Genomic DNA, 20,653 nt, shown 5'->3' on the forward strand with positions numbered 1-20,653 from the left:
GGAATGAATGAGAATATTTTAGCACATCTGAATTGAGACATGTGTTCGCTAAATGTATTTACGCATCCGTTTATTTCTGCTAGAGAAAACGTTCTCTGGAGAACGCTGACCTAATCCAGGATTTGGGATAAGGAAGAGCACGGTTACGATTTAAATGAGAGCAGATAGCAATCTGTAGTCAACGGAGAAAAGATAAACAAGAAGAAATCCAAACATACGGTAATAATAATTTTAATTCATTTACAAGAAGCAGTAATGTGTGACATTTACAAACAGAGAGAGAGAGAGAACACAGAGAAAATTGTATAATCGTATTCGTTACCGTTTATCGAAAATTTTATGGTTATCTTTGTACATAAAGCATGATAAGCAGAGTTGCAGGAAGTGAAACAAAGCCTTTTTCTTTTGCCACTCACACCCTTTTACTGGACTCGCTGGACTCAGGTGTAGTGTTTGTGTGCAAACATTGCGTACATTTGAACAGTCATGAAAATCAAGTTGGCTTCTTGGAGCACACGGAGTTCTACATATGACTGAACGCATCTTAAACAGCATATTAAAAAAAAAAAAAAACTAAGAATGTTCAAGTTACTTAATAAGAACCTTTTTGACATTAAATAAATAATTTAAAATAAAGTGTTTAAAACATCTGACAAGTCCAAATCGTTTAAAAAAAAAAAAACCCTATTACAAAAATAGACATACATCAATATAAACGATTAGGAAATACTGCTAATCGGTAGGGTATAACAGCTATAAAAAAATATCTTCAAACTGTCCTTCATGAAGTTGCTCTGAATCTCTGAAACGAAAGTCCGTGATGTCCGTCCGTTTCACTCAGACGCTGAATTAATATTTCTGGAACAGACATGAAATAAACCCACATAAGATAAACCGTTCAGCTCGTTCGTCTGAAACATAAACGACTCTTTCCATTACGAGTTCTTTCTGTTTGTTAATATGAATAATATTCTTTCTTATGTATAAAGGTCAGGATAAATGTCAGGGTAAAAGGGGCGGAGTTTCAGAGAGTTTATACAGCACTTTGTCCTGCTACTGTTACGCTACAAACAACACTACTGAACATGATGTACAGTACGTTACTTTTTTGCACGTTCCTGTACAAATGTACTATTTCTTCTTAGTTCTTAGATTTAATGGAGTTAGAAATATGCACAGTTGAAGGAGAAATCGGCCGGGGTTTTATCTGTAATTAATCCTTTTGTCTTTCTACTTTACTCAGACAGAGCTCCATTTCTGAATCTGTAGATAGTCCCTAGCTGTGCACTAGTACCAAAGTTCCTGGCTATTATTATGTCGCTTTGTAGAAGCCAACATTCTGTTTTCCTATTTAAGCTTAGACAAAAATTTATCAAGAGTAACTCCTCCTTGGGCTTTTGAGCCACATGCACCAAATTCGTATATGTTGTAGACCTTGGTCTGAAGTTTGTTGTTATTACTTTTCTAAGCGATCCGAGTACCGGTACTTCCGGTACCGGGTCTCAAAATGGCCTTTTTTCCCCATAGACTCCCATTATAAATTTTGGAGGTTTATAACTCGGCAAGCTTTCGAACTATCTACACCAAACTCGGCCAGTTCCTTTAGGGTAATACTCTGGACAAATTTTTTAAATTGGTGTACCGACTGGCCTTTCGGTTGTGCTCCAGCCCCGCCCCTAAAATATGCAAAATCAAAAAACTTTTTACAACATTGACATGTGACATATCAAAACACTCAGCACAATGAGGAGAACTTCCTCAGGGGTATTCTGATGATGTCACATGCTTGTCTTCACTTACATCCAAATATTTTGGCAACCTAGCTTTCTGTCCACTTGCTTCCAAAAGCAACACTAACCCTTATATCCACTTGCCTCCAAAAAGCACCATCGGTTGGCTTTTTGCATCGTCAAAGCCAACATCAAAGTTTGTCGCGACGAACTTTACAAATCTAGTTACTATTATTATTATTATTATTATTATTATTATTATTAATATTATTATTATTATTATTATTATTACCTTCATTTGCTTATAAATCCAGTCGACGAAGATGGTCATGTTTCCGTAAACGCCCGGTCGGTTACGGAGAGCACAGCCGTGACCCCAGCTAGTGTCTCCTACCAGCCACCACAGAAAATTCTGCGAAGTGACTAGAGGACCACCGCTGTCCCCCTAAAAAAAAAAAGAAGATTAAAACATTATCAATGACAATTTAAAGCATTTATTTAAACCTGTGTCGGATGCTGACCTGACACGAGTCCACTCCTCCTGCCAGATTGCCTGCGCAGATCATGGTGTTGGTGAGTTGGCCGTTATAAACCTGTGAGCTGTTACACACCGCCTGGCTGATCAGAGAGATCTGAGCCTCACGTAACTCACTGGAGGCAGAACCTTGAGAAGAACATTTAGAGAAAGATTGCTTACATCTTTATGTTTCACTCGTCATATTTTGTCACATATACATTACAGCACAGTGAAATGCTTTCTTTGTATGTCCCAACTTTGGAGATTAAGGTTCAGAGCGCAGGGTCAGTCATGATACAGGGCCCCCCCCGAGCAGAGGGGGGTAAGAGCCTTGCTCAAGGGCCCAACAGTGGCAGCTTGGCCATTCTGGGGCTTGAACCCAGCACCTTAAGCACTTGTGCCACTACTGCACCATCATTTTTGTACGACTGGAAAAAACCTTTACGTATCTAAGGGGTTTTTTACACCTGGTCACTTCATGCGTTTTCTGTGATCAGATAGCTATCCGATGGTAAAAAGACCAGGTCTAAATGCCCTCCGAAACGTTTTCGAGACGGATATAAATCCGATCGCTCAAACCACTTCAGGAGGTGGTCTGGGACGCATTTCAGATGAAACTGGACAGGTGTAAATGAATGTGGTTGTTCAAGCCACATACGTCAGCGCTAAACTCCTCCCAAACGGAAGTACCTCACTCGCAGGTGACTCGTGAGTCGTGCATCGCACCAGAAACAAATATGTTTTCCCATCAGTGCTGCTCCGATCTTTCACCCAGGTGTCTCGTTTGGTCTTAAAATGCACTGCTGCCGCCGCCAGCGAAAATGCAGCAAATAGTAAATGTTGTTTTTTTGTAGCAACCGCATACACCAAAGCGTGTTCCATTTCAATTACCCCGGAAATGAGGTAAAATATATTTGCATTTTGGGCGGGAGTAGAAAGATCAGATCGATATCCGATTCGCAGAGACGCGTTTATGTGGCCTAATGTAAATGGAACAGTTTTAACAAATCAGATAGATATCGGATCAGAGAAAACACACGAAGTGACCGGGTGTAAAAAGGCCCATACATGTAGTTCTTCTGTAGATCTGCACCTGTGTATGTTCGTACCTTGCATCACAGTCGTCCCCCATCCAGTAACATAGTAATTTCTTGATGTTGAAAAGTCGAGCCCGGTGTTTGGCAAGCACACTGGTCTGATGTTATCTAAATTGGGAAGAAAAAAAGGGTGAAACTCTGTGAAACTACTTCTTGTTTTCACTTCAGCTTGAAATAACGTGCTGTAAACCACAAAAACAAGAGGTGGTTCTGCTGTGGAAAAAGTTTTGATTAAAATTTCAGAGACATCATAGATATTGTGTTATTTTCTTTTAATGTAAGGTTTGCATCTTTGCATTTTTGATCCAAATTGTGAACTTTTGATAATTTGGGATCGTCATTTTTCTGTCCTGATAAAACATTGTTTCATATCGATAATTTTTTACGTTAAAATGTGATTGAAAAGGTTTCATTGAAATAAAGTCAAAACAGTTCAAAACAACAAAAATTCTTTGCAAATTTATAAACCATTTCATAGCACGTCTTTGAGAACTGTAATATTATAACTGTAAAAATATTCAAATCTAAGTCTTACAATTTTCCAAAATTTAATTCTCTTTTTTTTCTGGCTTTTTAAGTGTCTTTTTAAAGTTTTTATTTGTTTGAATAAAAACAAATAAAAAGAATGGAAGGAAAATGAATTAAATGAATTAAAAATTAAACATTTTAATAGTTTTATTTGAATATTTACATTTTAAAATGAAAATATCCATAAAAATCTGAGTTAAAAAAATATATTTTTTAACAATATTTTTGTTTTTGTAATATTTTAATTAGAAATTAATACAAATAATAAATGCACTAAAGTGTTTTTTTTTTTTATTTAGGTGCAGCAGAAATGTGTTCGACATATGAGTCTGTGATATGATTTCTTTTTCCTCATATTATCTGCAACTCACTGGACATTTTTAATGGCGTCCAGAGTTTCATCAACGCAACATCGTAGTTATTGGTGTCAGCGTCGTAGTTGGGGTGAGAGATGACCATGCTGACCGAGCTGCCGGAGGAATAGGCCATCTGTGTGAGGGTCAGATAACCGGCATACACTGTCCACTGACTCGGAGATGAATGTCTGCAAGAGTATCAGTGAGTGAGAGCGGATTCAGAAAAACCAAAAACACACACAAAAATGAAGGAGACATCATCCGTACGTCTGTACGCAGTGAGCAGCCGTGACGATCCATGACGGCGTGATGACGGATCCCCCACACAGGTGATGCCCGTTGACCTGCAGACTCACCTGCCATGGCCAGCGCCCCAGACTGCTCACCACCGTCCCTCCGACGATACGTGCACCAGGAGCTGAAGAGCTTCCACAGTCTACGACATAAGGAGGAATTCATAACCGAGTACAAAGTGACAAAACTTCCTTGACCATATTAACGAAAACTGGTTTGTGATTGTTTTTTCTAGTTAAACATTGTTTTGGGGTTTGCTCAGCATTTCTGAGAAACAGGTTCACTGCTCGGTGCTGATGACTCAAATTTGTCCCACACAAAGTTTTATTTTTCATGTTCCACTGAACACTGAATAAATCATTTACCGATACACTTCAGGGTCACAGCCGTGTTCGATGGACAGCTCGTGCTGGAAGGAAAAGAGGTGAATAAATCAGATGAGTACGAAGCAGAAGAAGAAGAAGATGAACAAACATACTTGCTAACTTATTTTATTTTTTAAGAATGGCTTTCGTCCATTATGACCTGTTGCTGTGACGTGTTTACTTGAACTGATTGCGCTCTTTTTTGTTGTTGTTGCTGTTATAGTAATATTTATATATATATTTATTTATATATATAATCATATAATATCAAAATACAACAACAAAAAAAACAAAAAAATAAAAACAATTCAATACATCAGTAATAAGGGAAGACGGTATAATGTCTGTGGTGTCTTATTGGGGGGATAGATAGATAGATAGATAGATAGATAGATAGATAGATAGATAGATAGATAGATAGATAGATAGATAGATAGAGGGGAGAGAAGATAGATAGATAGATAGATAGATAGATAGATAGATAGATAGATAGATAGATAGATAGATAGATAGAGGGGAGAGAAGATAGATAGATAGATAGATAGATAGATAGATAGATAGATAGATAGATAGATAGATAGATAGATAGATAGATAGATAGAGGGGAGAGTAGATAGATAGATAGATAGATAGATAGATAGATAGATAGATAGATAGATAGATAGATAGATAGATAGATAGAGGGGAGAGTAGATAGATAGATAGATAGATAGATAGATAGATAGATAGATAGATAGATAGATAGATAGATAGATAGATAGAGGGGAGAGTAGATAGATAGATAGATAGATAGATAGATAGATAGATAGATAGATAGATAGATAGATAGATAGATAGAGGGGAGAGTAGATAGATAGATAGATAGATAGATAGATAGATAGATAGATAGATAGATAGATAGATAGATAGATAGATAGATAGATAGATAGATAGAGGGGAGAGTAGATAGATAGATAGATAGATAGATAGATAGATAGATAGATAGATAGATAGATAGAGGGGAGAGTAGATAGATAGATAGATAGATAGATAGATAGATAGATAGATAGATAGATAGATAGATAGATAGAGGGGAGAGTAGATAGATAGATAGATAGATAGATAGATAGATAGATAGATAGATAGATAGATAGATAGATAGATAGATAGAGGGGAGAGTAGATAGATAGATAGATAGATAGATAGATAGATAGATAGATAGATAGATAGAGGGGAGAGTAGATAGATAGATAGATAGATAGATAGATAGATAGATAGATAGATAGATAGATAGATAGATAGAGGGGAAAGTAGATAGATAGATAGATAGATAGATAGATAGATAGATAGATAGATAGATAGAGGGGAGAGTAGATAGATAGATAGATAGATAGATAGATAGATAGATAGATAGATAGATAGATAGATAGAGGGGAGAGTAGATAGATAGATAGATAGATAGATAGATAGATAGATAGATAGATAGATAGATAGATAGATAGATAGACCACGCCCACGGACCAGAGTTAACAGACCACGCCCACTTCTGATTACCATCTAATATGAATACAGATGCAAATATTCGGAGCACTTCATTATACAGAAATTGTACCAGCTCTGATCATCTTCCGTGCGATGAAGATTTTGGACCACTGAGACGAGGCCGACCCAGCAAATCCTGAGGCATCTACAGATCTACCAGCTACACTTAGACTCTGCTATACTAAAGAGATGTGAACTCCATGTGATCTTTTGCATCTATACAACATCTGTTTGACTGTATATTTATAATCACACCCTCTAGTGTCACCCATATGAGGATGAGGTTCCCCCTTCAGTCTGGTTCCTCTCAAGGTTCCTTCCTTTACCATCTAAGGGAGTTTTTCCTCCCCACAGTCACCTGAGTCACCTCAGACTTGCTCATTGGGGATAAATACATAAACATTGTGAACTAAATATATCTTATATTAATCTTGAATTTTGTATTCTATTAATCTTTATATTATTCTTTATATTAACCTTTTGTTCTATGTTTATGTTCTGTAAAGCCACTTTGAGACGTCAATTGTAAAAAGCGCTCTAGAAATAAATTTGATTTGAATTGAATTGAATACAGTAAGGAACCCAGATGGGCCAAATTTAAGTGACTTTAACAGCAACAATAAATAGATTCAAATTGAGGAGCAATTCTAATTTAACATGTGAAACTGACCTGTTTGACAGAAAACTGTGCACAGATCCTAATCCGAGTGCGTTCGAGTAATCGGAACTGAGGGCCACGTAGCCGTCTGCTGCGCTGGAGCCCGGGTTTATAGTCCCATAGCTAACATAATCAGATCTGTAAGAAGAAGACCAACAAACACAAAACCATTACACCTGAGATCTTTCGCGTCCAAGGCTTGTTCATACAGGTCATGATTTACAGGAAGTGAAACATGTTCTCACGCTGAATATCCGATCTGCTGGCACGCTTGCTTCCCGACGGTGTTGCTCCACCTGTCTGAACACACCGCCTTCCATTTTTGCTCTGAGTTTGAAAAACTCTGGAGCATGAAATTCGGACCGTAGAAACGTACTGAAAAAAAAAAAACAACAACTCACATTTATGGAAATGAATAGAACTATTATTCAGTGCTGGATATGAATATGAGTCTTACAGCACTGGGCCTCGTCCTCTCTGCCCGGACAATCCGTCCGTCCGTCACACCACTGAGACGAACTTACACACGTGCTGCTCTCTCCACACTTCCGTCCCAGCATACACACTCCGGCCACTGTTTTAATCACACACACACACATGCCCGTCAGACCGACCTGGAACACCACGGATCAGTCATTTTTGTTCTTACTGATGCAAAGTGCCTTACCAAAGTACCAGACCAACACGGCCGCGACCGCCACAACGATGAGGGCGAAGATGACCGCTGCGGTTATGCATAGACACCGAACTTTGCTGACTCCTGTAAGAAATAAATACACCTCAGTGAAAGTTTACCCTGTGACCTACTTTCATTTTACGCTGAAAGAAAAACAAGGCTATGGCTTTATACAGAACCTTTGAGCTAACGGATCTGTTAGTCATTTATAATGACATGGGAAATAACAAAAGTGGGGATTCTGAAGCTGTGAACCAAGACGGTGCCAAAAAAAAAAATAATAATAATAATTAATAAGTTAAAAAAATACATAAAGGTACAAGATAAAACAATGGTCTTCGTGTAGAGAGAGAAAAACTCATCCGGAAAATTACTGGATTTGTTTTCTTATATTTGTTTCTTTCAGTTTATAAATTTCCACAACATTCAGCAATAGATTTAGAAAAAAGTGATCGATTGAAACAACTAGAAAAGTGATCGTATGAAACAACTAGAAAAGTGATCGTATGAAACAACTAGAAAAGTGATCGTATGAAACAACTAGAAAAGTGATCGTATGGCTCCATTTCGGATATCAAGTAAAAAAAAACAAACAGAATCTAGGCAACTTCAGACAAACATTCAGCCTGTTTCCAGATTTTTTCAAGCTTTACATTGTCTTCTAACAGATCACGTTGCTTCATTCAAGCATTTATCCCTGGCAACAGAAACAAAACTTTAAATGAGTACAAAATAGATCCTAAAGCTGGTTTAAAGGTCTTTCGAAATAAAATTATTCGATAACTTTTTCATTAAGCTTTTCTTATCGTTAAAGATAATACAGATTGAACGACAGCAGATGGAGTCGCCAACGACAGGGATGGAGTCGTCGTACCTTTGCGTGTCGCTGTGGTCTGTATAGGATGTCCGGATGTGATGATGTATTGCGTGTTGATAGGAGGTGCGGTTGCAATTGTGGGTGCTTGTACCACGTTGTGGTACAGAGGAACAGTGGGATTATACGGCGGTGGATTTCCAGGCATCTGTACTGGAGGTCTTTCTTCTCCATAATAAAATCCATAGTTTATATGAGCGGTGTTAGTTTGCATCTGGAAGAGAAGACGTTACAACAGACATAATGTGTTTGCAAAACACACAAAACATAAAGCTTGGCCAAAACATTAACTACACATTAACTAGAAGTATAAATAGCTGCTGAGTCATACAGTGATACTAAAATGGGTTTGAACAACCAATTGGACCGGTTTGGTAAGAGACACCCAGAAAAGAAAAACGTAACCCAATGATGTGGTAATTACAGATCTCTAAACCAAGGGACTTACTGTAAATATGACCGAGTACAAATAAACCGGACTTGACAATAGACTTTCTTAGAACTCCAGTCACTGCTCCACAGCTAATCATTAACACAATACAGTAAACAGGTGACTGAATGGACATGAAAAGAAACGTTTCGTTCCTCAGGTTCCACCCCATAGTTGTTGAATTCTCAGTTCTGATTTTAACGAGGTATTAATTAACCTGGTAAAGAATAAAATCCAACAGGACGTGCCTTTATCGGACAACAATCCGCGTCAGGGTGGTGCGACGTTCCTGAACTACTATTTTCACGGCAATTACCGTGTTTTATTTATTAATGTCACGTTTTGTTTGTCTTGTAGCTACTGTCACGTCTGCGAGCCAGCTCCAGTTCTCACTCACGCTATATTACTTAAACAGTAATTAAAAAAAGATCTGGAATTTTTTTATGCCACTGTAATTGTAGGCGTGTTTTCTGTGAAGATTATTATTACAGTTTATTTTAAGGTTTAATTAACAGTTTTAAAACCTGACAAGCAGACATGGAACCGGTCTCCCGTGGATCCGGCAGGTTGGGAGATGAATCTAAAACCAGTCTAACTTAAACATTAGCTCTCTTACTACTGTATGTACCAAAGAAACCTTCCCTTGTAAAGAGAACGAGGAACAGACAAAACCACAGCATGAGTCACTTTACAGGAATATGTTGTTAATACAAACACTCTAATTATGTCTAATAGTGTTATTATTATAATAAATAATTAATTAATAGTAATGATGATTACAGATTTGCGAATAACAAAGGCATAGCCTTTTATGGAATAATAATAATAATCTCAACCGATGTGTTAATTTGTGCAGGATTATATCTATTAAATAATAATAATAATAATAATAATAATAATAATAAGGGTCACGGTGGCTTAGTGGTTAGCACGTTCGCCTCACACCTCCAGGGTTGGGGGTTCGATTCCCGCCTCCACCTTGTGTGTGTGGAGTTTGCATGTTCTCCCTGTGCCTCGGGGGTTTCCTCCGGGTACTCCGGTTTCCTCCCCCGGTCCAAAGACATGCATGGTAGGTTGATTGGCATCTCTGGAAAATTGTCTGTAGTGTGTGATTGTGTGAGTGAATGAGAGTGTGTGTGTGCCCTGCGATGGGTTGGCACTCCGTCCAGGGTGTATCCTGCCTTGATGCCCGATAACGCCTGAGATAGGCACAGGCTCCCCGTGACCCGAGGTAGTTCGGATAAGCGGTAGAAGATGAATGAATAATAATAATAATAATAATAATAATAATCTTATATATGCTTAGACACCTACACCTGACCATCACAGATGTGGCTCTTCTTCATACGGGGCAAATGATATTGTATTAGACCTTTCAGTTGTACTCTGGGACTTGCTCCCGTTCCAGCATGACTACTTACTGGAGCACAAAGTGAGCGCCGTTTATTTCTACATGAATATAAATAAATGAGAAGAAGAAAAATGTGTGAAAGAACTTAATGGTGTTATTTTAAACGAGTCTTGACCGTAACCGTATTAAACACCTTTGAGATGAACTGTGCACCAGCTCTTCTCACCTAACATCTGTAAACAACCTCACTAATGCTCTTGTGGCTGAATTCCCACAACCATGTGTCAAAATCTAGTGGAAGAGGAACGCAGGAAAAAAAAAAAACGTGATCAACTCCATGTTAAAGCGCACAGGTTTTTCAAAGTGACACAGTGTTTGTATATTTATGGTTTGAATTTGCATTAAACAGAGGGTGTTTTTTTTTTTTAAAACACGCTCTGATGTACTTCTCATTTCCTTCTACAACAAACTTCAACACAGAGTTCAATGCTTTGTTTTTATTGGGACGGTCATCTGGTGCTGGCACGACGAACACCGTTCCTCCAAATGACGTTCCTAAAAATTCCCAATTGCTCTAAAGGAGATCGACGTGCTGGGGTTTGTTTTAAATAGATTAGGTGGAAAAAAAAAACTGAATTTGACTTATACGGGTTTCTTCTTTATCCAGTTGTCACCTACAGTATGTAGTGTAGTTTATTTCCACATGAGCTCCACTTGTTTAACTTGTCATATAGAATTTTAAGAGCTTTAGTCAAAAAAATAAATAAATAAATGAATAAATAAAATAAAGAAGCAAACCAAAGATCTTTTGAGGACGTTTAGTGGGAAATAAAACTTTCCTGGAAGAATCGACTTTCAACTTAAACTGGTTCAAACGTACAATACACTCTGAGCTGCCAGGTTCATAAACATCTAACTAGTAAAATCTATAAAAACTTCTATAACGGTTTACAGTGTGAAAACCCATGAAAATTCTATTCTGGATCTAATAACTAGGCTGAAAACAAATCAACAAGAATAAAAGCTAGTTTTAAGAGGACTTACCTCTAAAGTGCTGTTTCTTGTCTCCTGGTCCCTTGTGTCTGGTCTGATCAGCGTTCGTCTCCTCCTTTCTCACACCGTGTGTCCACCTTTCCGGTATTACAGGTAATGAACAGCCACAAGGCCACACCCTTTCTCAGTGCAAGGGACTGGACTATTAAGGCATTGTGCTTCACTTATCACCTCAGAATAAACAGTCCAATCTAAATTAAATATTGACTGGAGTCTGACACGAATATAATTGGACAAATGACAGTGTGACTGTGATTGCATTTCTGGGGTTTCTGATATGTGTGTGTGTGTGTCTGTGTGTGTGTGTGTTTTGCATGTGTGTTTGTCAGTCAAATGGGATAAGACTGCAGTGAGACAAAAGTAAAATGAAAGGAAAAAAGAGACAGATTATAAAGTCTATCAGTGATATTTGTTATCCTGTAGATAAATATTATTCGGCAGGGTTGCCAGATTCATCATTTGTTTAATTCAATCGATTATTTCACTTCTTATTTGATTTATTTATTCTTTTTTATCTTTTAATAATCTGTACAAAAGTACAGAGGTATAACGTATACAAGGACAGCGTTCACATTTAACGTCGTTACATTAGGAACACGGTATTTCCTCGTTCGCGGTTCTGCTTGCGTGGTGAAACTCGGCTGGTTAAACCGTCTCAGGTTGCGCTCCTGCGTTGCTTTGCACTTTATCGAGTCGTTCTCAATGCTTCAGGTGAGATGGTGGAGGATGAAAAGAACACCGGGCGTTAATCATTCATCAGATTTTACATTGAGATTATTAGTTACTAGCGGTTGAGATGTGCACAGAGTAGCGGCAGAAGCTCAGTGTAGGTTTGTAACACTATGCAGTTTTGTTCAAGGTTTTAATTGACCTCATGGGAACAAAGTAGTGCAAAATCTTTATTTGTTTAATTTGTAGCTCTGGTTTGCAGTTTTAGCTACGGACTTTAAGACTTTAGCTTCAAAACACTTGTTTTTATTTATTTATCTGAGGACGAGAAGCTTCACTTATTATTGAACTGTTTCACTCAAAGTGTCAACTGGGTTTTTTTTTTTAAATAAGATAATGTTTTGGAATGAGAACATTTCTGGAAGGAGTCTCCAGTGACAGAGCTTCGTGTCAACCCGATGTAAAAGCTTCTCTGTGAAACGTTCAGATATTTGTCTGAGAGTCGTGAGTCACTGACGGATGTGGAAGTGTTAATGCGAGTGTTAGGGAACATATCAGATGTCATCATGTGCTCATGTTAGAACAAATTACTCGAGAAGGAAACACACAGAAATAAAAAGCTTGGCTTTGGTAATGAACGTCACAAATGCTGAATCATGCACACGCACACACACACACACACGCACACACACACACACGCACGCACACACGCACGCACACACGCTAAAAAGACGCCACCAGAAGCACTTTTGAAGAAATTTAATATGACTGCGAGTACAAAAGTATGTGCACCCTAATAATATTATTAGTAGAACCGTTTATTTCATATTTTATATACTCTTCTGCCACCAAAAAAAATGATTTTGTCCTTAGTAAAGGTTACATAAATTGATAAAGTTATTTTCATTCATTAAAAATTCCATTTTTTCCAAGTTTTCTTAAATTTACTCTCCCATTCCATTTATTCAAAATATGAAGACCTAAATTTCCGACACAAACGTGCTCGTTTTGATCATGCTCACGTACTTTACCGCCATTGACCTTTCCTGACAGAGAATTGTTCATTCTTTCACTGTCCGTGGACTCGCAGTTCACAAAATGCATTTCGGACGTACGTAAACTACGTAAACTCGTAATGATTTTTATGTCAGCTTTGTGCTTCAAAAGTGCCCTGAGTACCAATAAAATATCCTAAACGTTAAACCAGTAGCTAGCTATGGCTATTACCTTTGTGCTATGGTACATTAGACTAAGCTACGTTAACTTTTTTAATCATTAAGGTAAGTTTAGCTCAAAATTGATTTAATGTTGAACGATCCTAAAATATCCTAAAATACCTAATATCGTCTCGGTAAGTATATTTAAGATATTCATAATAATTGTGTGGTCATGAATCATAAACCTCTATGGACACACGTTATGTAGGTGTGAGGTATTAGTTTTATCTTTCGTAAATGAGGGCCTCTTGTGGTTATCAGCACACGAGAGCAAATAACTCGTGCTTTTATAGAACTGAAACTAGTGCTGTATCAAACATTATCGATGTAACCTGATATTTGCAACAGCAAGGCAAACATCATAAGTAATACAGACTGTTGTGCCCACAACAATCACTAATGATTGATATGTTAGGGGGGCACGGTGGCTTAGTGGTTAGCACGTTCGCCTCACACCTCCAGGGTTGGGGGTTCGATTCCCGCCTCCGCCTTGTGTGTGTGGAGTTTGCATGTTCTCCCCGTGCCTCGGGGGTTTCCTCCGGGTACTCCGGTTTCCTCCCCCGGTCCAAAGACATGCATGGTAGGTTGAGTGGCATCTCTGGAAAATTGTCCGTAGTGTGTGTGTGTGTTCCCTGTGATGGGTTGGCACTCCGTCCAGGGTGTATCCTGCCTCGATGCCCGATGACGCCTGAGATAGGCACAGGCTCCCCGTGACCCGAGGTAGTTCGGATAAGCGGTAGAAGATGAATGAATGAATGAATGGATTTCCATAATTTTAAATGAATTTGTTTAAGCAGTTGTTGCTCAAATACTTCGAGTAAAAATGAAATATATATTTAATTGGTCTCAACAAATGCCTGTATTGAGAAAGTAAGAACCATTTTTTAAATGAAAAATATTTAACAGTATTTTATTTATTTATTTTCTTGTCATACCCAACGAGGAATGAATGAAAAGAATAAATTATTAATTTATTATTGTTTTTTTTTTACATGTGTATCAATAAAATCAATATCCAGTCCATTAAGTTCCCTTCCTACTGTAGCAAACTCCGGCAACTAATCATTCAAAATAAATAAATAAATAAATAAATAAAAACACAAAGTCAACAGTGATACAACACAAATACTTCCCTATAGACTTGGGCTAACCACTAAGCCACCGTGTCCTATGTAAATCCAAAATGATGTAAATCCAACAAAACTTTTTTTTTCAGTGCATATATTTATAAATATTTTATATCAATTTTTCCTCTTTGCTTGTAGAAGTAATTCCACTTCTATTCTACATTTTATGACTCGAACAACCTTGGAAGCATTTTGCTGCGTGTTGCACTGAGTATAAATGAAATCAGAATAAAATTTGGAGTAAATCGTTTGAAATTCATTCATTCATTCATCTTCTACCGCTTATCCGAACTATCTCGGGTCACGGGGAGCCTGTGCCTATCTCAGGCGTCATCGGGCATCAAGGCAGGATACACCCTGGACGGAGTGCCAACCCATCGCAGGGCGCACACACACTCTCATCCACTCATACAATCACACACTACGGACAATTTTCCAGAGATGCCAATCAACCTACCATGCATGTCTTTGGACCGGGGGAGGAAACCGGAGTACCCGGAGGAAACCCCCGAGGCACGGGGAGAACATGCAAACTCCACACACAAGGTGGAGGCGGGAATCGAACCCCGACCCTGGAGGTGTGAGGCGAACGTGCTAACCACTAAGCCACCGTGACCCCCCATCGTTTGAAATTGTTTGCTATTTTTTTTTATATATATATATCTCTAATGATATAAAAATTTTATTCTGTATTCAGGATGGTGTGTGACATTAAGATGAAAAATACTATATCTTTTTAGTATCCTGGATTTTATTCTTTCTATACACGTATTGATTTCTTTTTTGATCGCTGCTGGGGAAATGAAGAACCATTCACATGTAAACAATTGATCACAGTAAATCCACCTACCTGTGTGATCTCGGGAGGTGGGAGGAAACCAAAAAAACCTGGAGGAAACCCACACAGACGCATGGAGAAAATGTTCAAATACTGGGTCCTGGAGCGGAGAGGGTTTTTTTTTTGTTTGTTTGTTTGTTTTTTTAGATAAAACACATGTTTACTCGTAATTAGTTATATCAAGGACACTAACTGATATAATTATGAATGTACAACACGTTCATTTATACCTGTTTGACTCACTTTCTGGGAAATAAAAAACTTTGAAGACAATTTGGAATAACATAATCAATCTATCTCTCTCTCTCTCTCTCTCTCTCTCTGTAGACTAGGGCTAGATTTCAACATCAGCAGCAGCACCTGTTCCCAATGAAGGATGAGAGTTACAAAGCGATGCCGCCCTCTGCTGGTCATTGTATGAAGCTGCAACAAAGAGACCGTTTCCGAATCTTTTTAGTGAGTCAGATCATTTGGCACAGCAACAAAGGTCGACTCACCGATAAGAATCGACTCTATTTGATTTCAAACAGCAATTATTATTATTTAGGTTTTTTTTTACATAAGTCAAACGAAAATTGTAATATTTTTGTGTAATATTTTTATGTAATGTCTTTCTTTGCTTAACTATGACTCATATTATGAATCAGATCACTCGGCTCACCACCCATATTTGATTCACCAGTTACAGCTAAATCATTCGGTTGCGAAATGGCTCTTGCACATTTTTTATAAACCATATAAACCTTTTTGGAAACGCTTTCCTGTTTCGTTAGGATTGAAATGGGGAAATCAACAGCATGAGTCAGATCTTTTGACTCATTAGTAGGAGTCGACTTGAATAACCGACTCCTAAATCTAGGTAGAGGAAATGCATGAGATTTCCAAAGCCATGATTACATTTTCTGATATTTTAGATGGTTTATACATTTTATAATGCATTCAGAATATTCGGTTTTCAGAGTCAGTCACTTTGAATGAAAACGTCTTCCAAAAGAAATAAATACAAATGTTATCAGTGACTACAGACAGAAAACAACTAAAACAACTGATGACCTTTTTTATTGCAGCTTCAGCATTTTTTAAAGTAACCTCTATACCGGAAAACAGAATCAGAATAAACTTTAAATAATGCTACTCATAAATACGCTACTTGATAAACATTGATGTTCAACAATAGAAACGGAGATATTATATTAAATAGCTCTGATTCAGACAGAGGGAGTGACCTTTTCTGGAGTGACCTTAACCACACGGAGATGTGGAGTCGTACTGTCCGGTAATTTGACCTCAGAGACTTTGACTAGGAAATTAAACAAGCTACAATTTCTGGATGAGAACAGACGAAGCTCCGCCCCCGCCGTTGCAGATACCCGCCAGGCCGTATTGCCCGGGCTGCAGCTGGTGCACCATGTGTCCGACGATCCTCGTTCCTGACATCCTGTAGGGTAAAATAAACACATTATTTAGGAAACAAGTAAATTCAAGTACGAACCTTAACGACAGTATATATGAACCAAACTGCGTTCTGTTACCCGATTGGGTGGCCGAGAGAAACCGCTCCACCGTTGACGTTCACTTTGCCTGGGTCGATGTCCAGCATCTTAATGTTGGCCAGAACAACCACACTGAAAGCTTCGTTTATTTCCCACATGGCCACGTCATCCTTCTTCAACCCGGCTGCGCTAAGGACCTACACCACAACACCGTACAACACAGAAACCGCTCAGAAACGCATCGTCATCAAGATTATTCTCTGACTGATGATAAACAGCTGCTCACCTTGGGCACAGCGAAAGCTGGAGCGATCGGGAAGTCGATAGGAGCCACGGCGGCATCAGCAAATGCTGAGAAATAGTTACGTTTAATAAAAGAAGTGCAAAGCAGTTAAAAAAAATAAATAAGGCGAAGATGATAATCGTTCTATCCGTTAGACCTCTCACCTACAATCCTCGCCAGCGGTGTGACGTTAAGTCTTTTTGCAGCGTCTGCCGTCATGAGGACTACCGCAGCCGCGCCGTCGTTCAGAGTGCTGGCGTTAGCTGCCGTCACCGTGCCTGCAAGTCATATAGACAGAATAAATCACTACGTTCTGTATGGTATCTGTTAATGTCTGTTTGTTGCAGTGTTTATCCCACACAGGGTCACTGGGAACCTGGAAAGTACATATTAGTGACCTTAGAGTAAGTTCTAAGGAGAACACCGCGATTTAATTAAACTCGTACCGTTCTCTTTCTGGAAGACAGTCTTCAGGTTGGGCACTTTGCTAAAATCCACCTTCCTCCACTCTTCATCCTCCTTCACGACAACGTCTGGCTTGCCTGCACAGAAATGCACAACGTTCACATCAACCAGTTTTCCTTAAAGGTGTGGTCTGTCATTTTTCCATCGTGTTTCTAGACCTGTACTAATCACATAACTTCCACAAAAGCTTGGAAAATACTGATGTGGCAAGGAGTTGTCGGTGTCAGACATTTCAGACATGCAAATATTTTTCAGGCCCAGAAATTAACACCCTAGCTCTACCTCAAACCACAACTCCTGCTGCTTTCCTCTAAGGAACGTCCGAGCCGTAGGTAATACAGCTTTAAAAGGTTGGTTGTGATTGGAGTTTACCTTTTAAGGCTCACAATGATTTGGAAAAAAAATTAAAAAATTACATACTGCACCTTTAAATCATTCCAAGCCTCTGAATGAGTGCGTATGAAAGCAACACATCACAGTTTGTCCATTTTGTGGTGCAGTAATAAGCAGTCAGAGACCTTTTTGTGGGATGCTCACTGGCACCACCTCTTTAGCCAGGATTCCTGACTCCCATGCTGCTTTGCTGCGTGTGTACGAGTTAATGGCGTAGGCGTCCTGCTCCTCTCGGGAAATGCTGCTTTTCTTGGCTGTGTTTTCCGCACAGTTTCCCTGAACATAAAAAAAAACGGAAGTAACGAAAGAGACACATGAAGTCGACCTGAACGCATTTCTTAAACCGGGAACAAGACTACCATGTGAATCTTGTTGTAGACGTCCGTAAGGCCGTCCTTCACGATCAGATCCTCCATCTTCACCCCGCCGTATGAAGGCGCCTCTCTCGCCATCACGTATGGGACCTGCGACATGCTCTCCATGCCTCCTGCTACCATCACATCCTACAAACATCACAACTGATTTAAATGACGAATGACATGATGTAAATGATGAAAATGATTTCCATTCTTACATCACAGGAAGCAACTACACAGGATGAGAAGAAAGTTTCTATGTTTCTAGTGTTAATATAAACAGTAGCCTTGACTGATACCTGGTGCCCACACATCAGACTCTGTGCAGCCATCATGATGGACTTCATGCCTGATGCACAGACTTTGTTTATTGTTGTTGCTGGAGTGGAGAGAGGCAGACCTGCACGGTGAACAGCAAAAGAAAAAAGTTAGAAATTATTAATATTTTATTAAGACACTGCTGAATACAATCGAGACATCATACACCAAAATATCAATTAAAAATATTGACAGTTTATCTGATTTGACTTTGTGGAGGATCCAGAAGAACCGTATAATTCCAACATCTTCAAACCTCTGCTGTCTACTTGTGGCATGTGAACCATGTTGTTGTTGTTGTTGTTTGAGAATAAACCTTGAAGGATTTACAGTACGTATGTGTTCATCAGTATTTTTCTGATGCCCTTGTGTAGCGCAGTCATACCAGCGCCTAGAAGAGCTTGTCTCGTTGGAGCTTGCCCTTCACCCGCCTGTAGCACATTGCCCATATAAACCTCCTTCACTGCCTCCGGTGGGATTCCTGCAAAACATTTCCACCTCAGACTTCTCTATACAGCATCATACGTATTATCATCATCATCATCATCATCATACAACTTCTGGAACAAACAGTACATAATGCATGCTTGTCTCTTTATTCTTTCTTTCTTAGTGAAAATAAGTAGTGTTAAGAGGTGTTAGATTTCAGTAGGTCATTACCTGCCTGCTCGATCGCTCCTTTAATGGCAATGGAGCCTAGTTTGGTAGCAGGAAGTGTAGATAGGCTGCCTTTAAACGACCCTATAGGGGTGCGGGCTGCACTGACGATAACAACTTCCTGTTGGGGTGCAAACACATAATATTATTAAATACTTTAATTAACAGCTAGTTAAGGAAGATAAAATGGGTTCTGTGGCCTGTTCATGCACAAAAACAAAAGTCTGAACCAAATTGTTTTTGTTAAAATCACGTGACAATCCACTCAAAACTGTCCATAAAACGCAAAATATGTCTGTATTACAAACTACAGTTCTTACATCATCATATTGGGAATTTAATCCAAAATATTACAAAAAGAAAACAGTATGTTTTAATTTAAGTCCACTAAATAACTGAAGCTGTTTAGATTACTATTAAATTAATAAGAAGTAACAAAAAAACACTACAGCAAGAACAAAGTTTATATAAAGTTCTTAATACTGGAAGTAAAATGTGTATTTGCTCGTTTACAGTATATACCCTGCGTTGCCATGGTAATTAAATGCAGGCATTTGATTGGACAGTTGCAGACATCGTTCAATATTTGGAGCTTGCAATTAACTCCTGAAAAATTCTCTCACATCAACACAAAAAATAATTAGTGTACACACACACACACACACACACACACACACACACACACACACACACACACACACGTTCAGAAACTCACATTGAGAGCTGGTCGTGAGCTGTATGTCCTGGACACATATTTGTGTGCCTGTAAAGATTTATTGAAAAAAAGCATGGTTTAGTGATGAAACCTAACATGTTTATGAGTTAAGTTGTAATTCAGTAATTCAGCAAAAATCACTAACACAAAGATTCATCTGAAATCTAGCTTTTTTCCCCCTAATTAGTGAGCTAGAGGCCTGTAGCTGCTATCAGACACGGGCTGCGTCCAATAAACGCGCGTTCGTGCACATCTAGTGCACTTCATCTAGTGCACGCGCCTTTTCTACAGTCGCGTATGAAGTGCACTAGATTTGCAGCACAGCGCGGTTTGGGATACAGCCCCGGCTACAGCGGGTAAACCGTGCTAACCGGCTAAACATTGCTTTGTTGACTCACCGGGGGCTAAAGGAGAGTTCAGAAATCGATTGTACTCGTACCCGAGGTTTAATTTTTTACTTACCAGCCTTCGACAGAGCTGAGTGCGTGTGCTGAGGAGTGACATCGCGACGAGAAAAAAGTTTCACCTTCACCTCGGGGAAAAAACGCTCTCAGAGAGAGAACAGCCAATCACGTCGGGAGGTGTGGTTGCGTCACGCCCCCTCAAAAGAATTATGGGTAGTGTAGTTTTATTTGTAATTGGGCTTTGTAGTCATACAAAATTGTGTATGTT

General features: G+C 38.8%; 2 protein-coding genes across 2 annotated transcripts; both read right to left on the bottom strand.

Annotated features, from left to right (window-relative positions):
- Positions 1 to 215: 215 nt before the first annotated feature.
- Positions 216 to 11,542, bottom strand: tmprss2 (transmembrane serine protease 2). The gene is made up of 13 exons (XM_060896742.1): positions 11,442 to 11,542; positions 8,617 to 8,830; positions 7,734 to 7,826; positions 7,524 to 7,640; positions 7,312 to 7,441; positions 7,079 to 7,204; positions 4,888 to 4,931; positions 4,496 to 4,664; positions 4,244 to 4,416; positions 3,357 to 3,452; positions 2,252 to 2,394; positions 2,023 to 2,175; positions 216 to 858 (listed from the first exon to the last, which is right to left on the bottom strand). The coding sequence occupies exons 2-13, from the start codon at positions 8,828 to 8,830 to the stop codon at positions 850 to 852; spliced, it is 1,467 nt and encodes a 488-aa protein (XP_060752725.1). The 5' UTR covers positions 11,442 to 11,542; the 3' UTR covers positions 216 to 849.
- A 4,796-nt stretch (positions 11,543 to 16,338) lies between these two features.
- acat1 (acetyl-CoA acetyltransferase 1) lies at positions 16,339 to 20,554 on the bottom strand. The gene is made up of 12 exons (XM_060896245.1): positions 20,444 to 20,554; positions 19,982 to 20,029; positions 19,270 to 19,387; positions 18,995 to 19,090; positions 18,591 to 18,691; positions 18,295 to 18,438; positions 18,061 to 18,211; positions 17,524 to 17,619; positions 17,242 to 17,355; positions 17,081 to 17,145; positions 16,834 to 16,991; positions 16,339 to 16,739 (listed from the first exon to the last, which is right to left on the bottom strand). Exons 1-12 carry the CDS (start codon positions 20,483 to 20,485, stop codon positions 16,619 to 16,621), a joined length of 1,254 nt encoding a protein of 417 aa, XP_060752228.1. The 5' UTR covers positions 20,486 to 20,554; the 3' UTR covers positions 16,339 to 16,618.
- Between the last annotated feature and the right edge of the window lie 99 nt (positions 20,555 to 20,653).

Source organism: Tachysurus vachellii, chromosome 20 (genome assembly GCF_030014155.1).
Source record: "Tachysurus vachellii isolate PV-2020 chromosome 20, HZAU_Pvac_v1, whole genome shotgun sequence".
Lineage (NCBI taxonomy): Eukaryota > Metazoa > Chordata > Actinopteri > Siluriformes > Bagridae > Tachysurus > Tachysurus vachellii.

Excerpts from the sequence above, each read along its gene's own strand:
- acat1 (XM_060896245.1), bottom strand. The coding sequence starts at position 20,485 with ATGTCACTCCTCAGCACACGCACTCAGCTCTGTCGAAGGCTG. Across the intron at positions 17,620-18,060 it reads AGTGAGCATCCCACAAAAAG|GCAAGCCAGACGTTGTCGTG; the intron begins GTCTCTGACTGC and ends ATTTCTGTGCAG. Across the intron at positions 16,740-16,833 it reads TCTCTCGGCCACCCAATCGG|GATGTCAGGAACGAGGATCG; the intron begins GTAACAGAACGC and ends TTTACCCTACAG.
- tmprss2 (XM_060896742.1), bottom strand. The coding sequence starts at position 8,830 with ATGCAAACTAACACCGCTCATATAAACTATGGATTTTATTATGGAGAA. Across the intron at positions 4,932-7,078 it reads CACAGTTTTCTGTCAAACAG|CACGAGCTGTCCATCGAACA; the intron begins GTCAGTTTCACA and ends TTTTCCTTCCAG. Across the intron at positions 2,176-2,251 it reads GAGGAGTGGACTCGTGTCAG|GGGGACAGCGGTGGTCCTCT; the intron begins GTCAGCATCCGA and ends TTTTTTTTTTAG.